This window comes from Magallana gigas, chromosome 5 (assembly GCF_963853765.1).
Source record: "Magallana gigas chromosome 5, xbMagGiga1.1, whole genome shotgun sequence".
Classification (NCBI taxonomy): Eukaryota; Metazoa; Mollusca; class Bivalvia; order Ostreida; family Ostreidae; genus Magallana; species Magallana gigas.
The window spans coordinates 47,547,146-47,556,381 of NC_088857.1; the positions used below are offsets into that span (position 1 = coordinate 47,547,146).

A 9,236-nucleotide genomic window follows, 5' to 3' on the forward strand; every position below is an offset into this window, starting at 1 on the left:
CTATTTTTACTATTACTAAACCTTAATGTTGGGTACCAACCATTTAAACTATTTTACTTATTTACCATAGATAGTCACGATAGTACAAATGTATCTAAAGAAACCATTAAAAACAAAACCATAATTTAACCAAGATCTTTCTGCTAAATTGGTTCTTACTTCAGTTTTGCGAAAATTGTTTTTGTAAAACACTAGGGTAAGGTGTGGTAAGTTGACCGACAGAAGCACAAAATAAAACAAAATGTTTAAAGACGAACCAAACACGTTTTCTTGCAGAGGTTGATTCCATTTAGACTGGGTTTAAACAAAGATGAGTCGTTCTGAAAAAAAGCTTAGAGTCTGAGGTTTAATGTCATTTACTACGTTTAATACTTACATAGCTTTAAAAACGGTAATTACGCAAGTACGAAATAAATTAGATAAAATATTGCACATGTTTTCATTTCTGAAACCGAAAATCTGCTTTTAATTACGCGTTTTCCTTAAGGTAGTCCTATACTTGGCAGTAAATGGGCTGAATCATTAAAGGCTTTGCTTTAAATGATAGATATTTATTATAAGCTTAGTTTTACATTTTAGCAGTACATATACATAAGAAAATATCTATGTTTACATGCTAGTTTGTTTGTTATCATCTCTCAGAAAGGTGTACCCCTTGCCAAAATTATTGGCAATGATGAAATTTGCCAGACGTCCGATTTTGCCAATAATATTTGGGAAATTAGAACTTGATATACAAAATATAGTATAAATAATTATTTAAACCATATCTCATTAATATTTTTGCGCAAATTGTTGTGAGTAAGTACGCTTTGTAGGTCCGATGTATCAAAATAAAAAACAAAAAACGCGATGCATGTATCTTGTTTCGTCATTTTTTACTGTTTATGGACTAAACCTAAATTTATGGAATTTATTCTATAGAATAACATCGTAGAAAAAAGATTTGGTGAAACAAATTATATGTTAACGGATTACTTTTCACTCTATAAGCTTTAAACCAAGTACACCCTGAAAACGTTTTGCTACAGTTTTCTGCTTAGATCTGTGAACAGTGTTAGATATCTTTTAAACATCAATTAATGGATAAGTAATTAAATTCGAAATAGCTTCTGTCTCTAAATGTAAACCAATTTTAATAAAAGAAATAGAATATCGGGGCGGGGGGAGGGGGGGGGTAAAAACAAAGAAAATATAAGCATAACCATGATTCTGGTGAATCAGGAATTTCTTTCTTAAATTCACTTTAACAAAATCGAGTTTCTCAACATTAACCATTTCTATCGCTCATACAATACATACATTACCATTCTAACTGCTTATTTTTGTCATTGTTCACAACAGCGATGTAGAGCAAAATCAATATCAGATATCTAAAACGCTATATAAAAGTAGAACCAATATTGTAAAATCTGTAATCTGACGTAGTGCGATACTCGGGTTACTTTAATGTCCTTCAATATATATTTCTTTTCAAAAATATTTGTCAGCACCCGCGGACTCGTTGTTTTTTTTTTCTCTAGAAGTAGGTAGTACATGTATTAAGAATTAATAGAGGAACTTTTTTTGAAATGTGCACCTTGAAAGGAACAGGTGCGTTATTTAAACAAGAGGTCCATAGACTTTGACGGTAACCTGCGTACCATTACACTTAGATGGACCTGTCAGGGAGTCATTTATTTTGTCTAAACCCTAAAGACTGTTACTTCTTCTTTTATTATTAGATGTTAGGAAACAACAATTTATGAAAGGGAAGGCAATTGTCAGATGATTATAGAATTGTTTATGTCCTAGCATTAGAGATCAACAATTGTAGACGTTTGATAAAAAGGAAACCTTCAGGCCTTTAATGGCCAATCTTTTATAATATTCACTGTTTCATTTATAATACACACAACATTCATATAGTTTATTGCTACAAGTATACAATGCACAGATAATTGATTTTTCAAGATGACGTTAAAAATTGTTTACGGACAACCCATAACCAATCAACAATAGGTTACTTGATAAACGAAAGTGACCTTAAAAATTACATGTTCACTTAATAGCTAATTTTCAACCCTTGCCCCCGTTGGCAGTCAATTTCACGATTTAAAACGAAAAATTATGGGCATATTGTATTCTTTTAGAAAAGCAAGATAAGCTAGATATAGACACGACAACTCAACACTCTTAAATCGTAAACACTCTATCTCAACTAAAATACGTTTTTGCACTTGTAAACAACATTTTAACGTCTACATTCAAACAGCAACCCTATCTTTGCAATATTTTGATTTGATTGATGATAAGAATAGAAATCATCCAGATTACTTAATACAAGCATATCACGCGTATTGTATTGGTCACCCTTCGTTCAATATGTTGCTTTCTCAATTTCAAACAATTGTTATTGAATCATTGTAGTTGATGAAACTTGAATATAGTTGTTTGATTCAAATGAAATTTAGTAATTCTTTGAGAACTCTTGAATTCTTTCCAGGGCAGCAACAGTGTAGTCATTTTGATTGCTTGCAATAGTCATTTTGATTGCTTGCAAGAAGTTACATCTTTCTGACGAGGGATGATATATAACACAAACAAATTATGAGAGACGTAGATTTTTACTGGACTCATATCTCATATCATTTTTACAGATATGATAAAGATATATTATTTAAGATGCTGAGTAAATCGGACAAATCTCTTGCCAACACGATTACAGATTAAGATTTTGTAAACTGTAAACTGTTTACATTGACCTGTTGAAGATATCGTTATGAAAATTGGAAATCACTGGAACCTTAGCAAAAAAACCTGCAAGTTTATAGTACTATAATTATGTCAATGGCAGAGGACTCCAGGGCTTTCTTGTCACTGAGGGACAAATATTATGTTATTGTTGCCTGGGAAAACATGTAATATGTATTACATAACATTTTAATCAAAGCGATTGACGTACGTATTCATTTCATTAGGAAGTGTATTTGAAAGTTTTTTGTTTGTTTTTTGTTTTGTTTTGGTCCGTTTTGTTGTTGTTTGTTTGTTTTTTCGTTTTTTTTTTGTTTGGTCTTTTTTTTAAATGTTCATGTTTTACAAATCAATAAAAAGCCGACGGATGTTTGTTAGTTTTAATATATTAAATAATGATAATGAGCATTAATATTGCGGTAACTGGGCTGGATAAGATTCCAAAGGCTGTCTTTTTTCCCCCGTCCAAGTTTGACTCTTGGTGTTTTCAACACACTCACGCTTGAGTTGAATATTATCATTGTAACAATCAATTTTTTTAAATCTCTTTAACAATTAAAGTACATCTAAATTTAAACAAATCGCAGACGTTGTCCTTAGTTTTATTTTAGTTTTCGGAGATCTGTTTACGTTGACTTAGCAACTCGCTCTTTCAATTTCAAAACCGAAATAATTAATATGCAGAATAATTGCACACGATGGCGATATAACAGCTTCGGGTGGGCAATATAGCTTTTTCTTCTAAAATATAACTGTTACATGGTTATTGAGCGGTTTTCGGGGCATAGTTATAAAATTATCTTATTTGTGACAGACTACTGCAAGAACACTTATTATATAATGTCAAATAATTGTAAGCTAAAGGAATAAATGGTAAAATTGTAAATTGTCCCTTACTTGTAAATAACACCTAGGTTTAACATTAACATGATCGTCTAGTGATTCTCATATTAGTGCCATTAATTCAGAAGACCAGAATTAGTGTAAAAATTGTGTTTTGACGGTATGTCTAAAAGGTTTTGATTCTTGATTATATTTTGAAATGTAACAGTTGTACATTTTCTGTAACACGTGTTATATATCATATTTAGATATTGGTACAGTTCATACGATGAAAACAAAATTTACCGCTGTTACAATTTTTTTTTTCAATAGTTAAAAAAACAAAAACAAAAACAAATAAAAACGTCTTCTGTCTTTAAAATCAAATTATTTCAAATATTGTAATGGGTTAGAATTGTCAAGTATAACATCCAAAAAATAAATTATTGAAATAAGCCACTTTAGTTTGTTCAACTTTTCATGACCCATGTTTTATAAATGTTTCAATCAATGCAATATTGAAATGCCTATCGAGATAAATAACAAACAACACAGATACCATAATTATAATTGTTTGTAATTAATCGTTGTACACCTAGTTATGGTAAACACTAATAGTTATCAATTTGCGAATGAGTTGGCATAGCTATTTGTGTACATAATAAACATGTTTGCTTAATATCTCGTATTGTTGACAACGATTGAGGCAGGATATCAGGACTTTGAAAATGATTTATAACTTAAATGCGACACAGTAAATTAAAAAGAATAATATTTTTTAAAAAATGAAATAAGAAAACTTTTTATAATATTTTACATTAGGTGTTATTTTCGTCATGCCTTGAAAGAGAATTATGTTCAAAGAACGCCTAGTTGTCATAATTTTATTAAATCACTAAATAATTTTAAAGTAAATATACAATTTAACGCAACGCAAAATGTATTTAGAAAAGCAAACCTGTGACATAGAAATGTTAATGGGAGATGAACAAAATCTGATGAAGGTAATAAACGTACATTTTAGGTATTGATAAAACGACAAGTTATTTTCTTGTGTTCAATACTTTTAGAAAAGTTTATAATTGCTTAAATATACATTATTTCTCTTAATGTTTAATTTTAATTTATTGATCCTCATATGTTTCGCACATGATTTTCATAGAACCATACAGATTAAAGTAAGAACTCGATTATATCAGAAATCAAACAAAATAATGAGTATTTGTTTGACGTATAACATATGTTTGTGTTGGTTTTGATAAATAAGAATACTTGTTAATATACTCAAGTAAATATTTTGATACCTTTGTATTTGAGTACACATTGATAAAGGAATACGGCAAACTACATGAAGCTGCAGAATTGCAAATGCATTTGTAGTGTAAAAACTTTCATCCTCTATATATAATAAAAGGAAATATCTGGATTGTGATTTACGAAGATCCTGGTATCTTTAGATTACATGCAAAAATGTTAATAACATTCCTTAATTGAAGAAATAACATGCATGTCAGTACAAAACAAGATACATGTAATTTGCTCTTCGATACATGAAAATACACTCAGGTAAATACAATATATATTCTCTCAGTTATAATTTATTAATATAGCAAACATAGTAAGTATGTACAATATTTCTATGAGGGTGGTATGGGACACCTCCATGTTGTGGCGTACTAATTATCAAAATAAACAATGAAATCAAGTGTAAGTTACTATATTATATACATGTAGTCTCTTTTCCAAAATCGCCACCTAATAGCGAAGCGCAGTGGGTTAGATTGTTCACTACGAATCTGTTATTCATGAGTTTGAAACCTATTGGGCATTTTCAAAGTTTTTTCTTTCAAAAAAATATTAATCGCATTTTTTTTATTACTTTTTGTAAAATATGAAAATTCTAAACCGGTGAAAGTATTTTAATTTAAATGTACTTTAATCCATATTTATACTGACATATGTCCCATACCACCTAAATGAATAAATAAATAAATAAATATATATATATATATATATATATATATATATATATATATATATATATATATATATATATATATATATATATATATATATACACACACACCCAAATATTATATGTTTAAATATATCAGTATTGCTCTCATTATAAAATCACGTTTGTTATACACCCCTTTTTGGTGTTGTCTTCGTTGCTACTGTGGGGTGTTATTTGGGCTTATACATTTTGTATTTCGTATGTATAGGTACATACTGTAATTTTAAAAAGTTCAAAGAATGAAACAAAATATTTGAAATACAACAAAAACTTAACTTGACAACGCAATGAATTTTGCTCTTGCAGGTTAAAGAGTTCCAGGCCAAGTTTGTCCCATGATTGGTGTTGTAACACTTTACCAGAGATTTGGCAGCTATAGTCCTTAAGGTACATCCACTTCATGTTTTAGTATGGATATATTATCGCATATTGGAGCTTGTCTCAGATATGCGCATTTATCTCAGTAACTTTTAGCCGGAAATTTTTAGTACGATCGGGTTGGGTTTTAACGGGTGTTTTTATATTAGTTACTTCCCTTCTAGAACAATCCCCTTTCTAAAACAATCGTGGATTAGGTAAGACGTTGTAAATTTGCTAAAATAATTTTTAACATAATCTTGCTTTTTTATGGCTGTTTTAACAAAGCATTCAACTCATATTGGGTAATGTTGTACGCTGCCAGAAGTAATATAGATGGATGGTTTTACTTTATGAAGATATTTGATCGATTGAATTTATTTACATGGTTTTTATTCATGTTCGGCTGAAAACCACGTGAGGGTATGATAGTAAGAACAGAATGCAGATGTACTCAAAAACCGTCCATTTTATCCGTTAAGTATTTACTATTTTTGCTAATTTTAATTATTTCTTATTATTCCGAGCAAAATGCCCAAAACAAAAAAAACGGATTTGTCAGCGACGAGGGGCCAGCGTGGGGGCCGGAGACGACAGAGGCCCGAGAGGGCAGGGCGTGCAAGCAGCAGCACAGCAGCAGAGCAGGTAGCGCAACCTCCAGTGGAGAATCAGACGGTGGCTTCCCATTCCCCTCAGCCCTCCACAGCACCCATGATGGTGGCGCCATCCATCACTGTGGCAGGACCAACAGATGCTATTGGCTCATCCCAGCAAGAATCGACAGAAATGGCACAAGGTACTAACATTGGTGCTCAGTCTCAGTCTTTAATGTTTGGCAATAACTTTAGTCAACCTGTCATAAACAATTCAACCCAAGTAGATTTAGGTTACCATGTAGATAATGCAACCAAACAAAAAATTGTCAATGGGGAATACATTAATTTAGCCACCCTGCTTGTGCGTGATGCTAATAGGCTACAACTATCCACATTGTCAATGGACTCCCAAGGCCAAATTATAGCCCAGCCCAAACACAATCATAGATTGACAACCATTGAGAAATGGACAGATGCCTTTATCATTTATGCATGCATATATCTTACAGCCCACCCTAGCAAAACGCACCAACTATTCAAATACATGCATGACGTTAGGTTGGGGGCCGAAAAATCGCAGGGTTGGGTCACATATGATGAGCAATACAGGCTTCGGATGGCAATTAACCCATCAAATAACTGGGGGGTAATAGATAGTGAATTGTGGCTGGTGTATATGACGCCCGGGATCCAGTCCAATACAAATCGTCCATCAAGTTCACCAAACAAGTGCTTTGACTTTAACTACAGAGATTCTTGTAACAGAATCCATTGCGCCTATCTGCACCAGTGCATCAGATGCAACAATAAACATCCATTAATTCGCTGCATGGACACTCAGACTCCTACACACCCAATTGGTCAGTCATTTCGGGGACAAGGATTTACATTTAGACCGTCTCAGTTTCAGTCCACCTATCAACCAAGGCAAGTCTTGCCACAGTCAAGACAATTTACACCTCAGCCAAGACATGTTACACCACAGTCAAGACATGTTACACCACAGTCAAGACAAATGGGCCCTGGGCGTTTCCCCACTAAAGACACAGCAAATACTGGAACATTTAATTAACTACCCAGATAGAGAGGCAGCACACACTTTAAGGGAGGGTCTAGTTAATGGGTTTAAGTTGCAATATGAGGGTCCCCGGTTTCCAATTTTTAGTAGCAATTTAGTGTCTGCAAAGCAGCATCCAAATGTTTTACAAGAAAAAATAGATAAGGAAATTACAGAGGGGCGAATGGCAGGCCCCTTTCAGTCTCCCCCTATGTTAAACTTTCATGTGTCCCCCATAGGTATTGTTCCAAAAGCTGATGGCGGTTGGCGAATGGTAATGCACCTTTCATACCCACCGTCTGCAAGCATTAATCACAACATTGACCCTATTCACACATCAGTAAAATACACATCATTTGACACGGTCATTCAAACAATAAGTCAATTGGGGAGAGGGACAATTATTGCAAAATCTGATATAAAAAGCGCCTTTCGGTTACTTAAGATATTTCCAGGGGATTTTGAATTATTAGGTTTACAGTTTGAAGGTAAATTCTATTTTGATAAGTGCTTGCCATTTGGGTGTTCCATCTCATGTAAACTATTTGAAATGTTTTCCACATTCTTAGAGTGGTTAGCTAAGGAAAGATCAGGGTTCAATACCATTCATCATTACTTAGATGATTTCATCTTCATAGGGAGTGCTAACACAAGTCAATGTAAACTTATTATGCAAAAATTTGAGGAGTTGTGTTTGGAAATTGGTGTACCCTTGAACGCAGAGAAAACAGTTTTGCCCACTACTAATTTAGTGTTTCTTGGTCTGGAAATAGACACGGTCAAAATGCAAGTCTCTATTCCACAGGAGAAAGTGTATCAACTTTCCACTCTATTAAAATTTTGGGTAGGTAAGAAGAAAATTAAGTTGTCGGAGCTACAATCTCTAGTGGGCAAGTTAAATTTTTTCAGCAAGGCTATACCTGGTAGTAGAGCATTTAATCGCAGGTTTTACAATGCTATGATAGGAACTAGTAAACCAAATCATCATATTCGGATATCGGGGTCCATGCGTCAAGATATGAAAACCTGGATCGAATTCTTGGATAGTTTTAATGGGGTGGTATACTTTCCGGACAGTGAGTGGAGTACCTCAGATACACTGAAACTCTTCACTGATAGTGCAGGGTCAGCAGAATTAGGTTGTGGTTGTTATTTTCAGGACCAATGGATGTTCCTTCAATGGCCAGAGCAATGGGCTTACAATGAAATTTTGCGGGATATTACTTTTCTAGAGTTAGTTCCAATTGTGTTGTCATTGATGGTCTGGGGAAGCCTCCTGCATAATAAAAAACTTATCCTTTTCATAGACAATATAGCTTTGGTTCATATTTTAAACAAACAGTCATCTAGATCAGAGCGTGTCATGTCATTAGTTAGGCCCTTAATGTTGGTTGCGTTAAAGTACAATATTCAGTTTAAAGCCAACCACATCCCAGGCAAACTTAATCAAATAGCTGACTCTATTTCCCGCAAAAAGTGGGACACTTTCAGGAGCCTGGCACCTGCAGCAGACACACTACCTCAGCCAATTCCGGAGCAATTCCAGACCTTGCTCTCTCAAGCGAAATAGAGCGTTTATTCAGTGCATCTATGTCAGTGAACACTAGCGAGGCATACAGGGTAGGGATCCAAGCGTTTGAACAGTTTCGTATTG

General features: G+C 33.5%; 1 protein-coding gene across 1 annotated transcript; it reads left to right on the forward strand.

Annotated features, from left to right (window-relative positions):
- The first annotated feature begins 5,994 nt into the window (after positions 1-5,994).
- Positions 5,995-8,921, forward strand: LOC109617342 (uncharacterized). Its single transcript, XM_066085955.1, has 2 exons — positions 5,995-6,147; positions 6,457-8,921. The coding sequence occupies exon 2, from the start codon at positions 6,461-6,463 to the stop codon at positions 7,595-7,597; it is 1,137 nt and encodes a 378-aa protein (XP_065942027.1). The 5' UTR covers positions 5,995-6,147; positions 6,457-6,460; the 3' UTR covers positions 7,598-8,921.
- Positions 8,922-9,236: the final 315 nt, after the last annotated feature.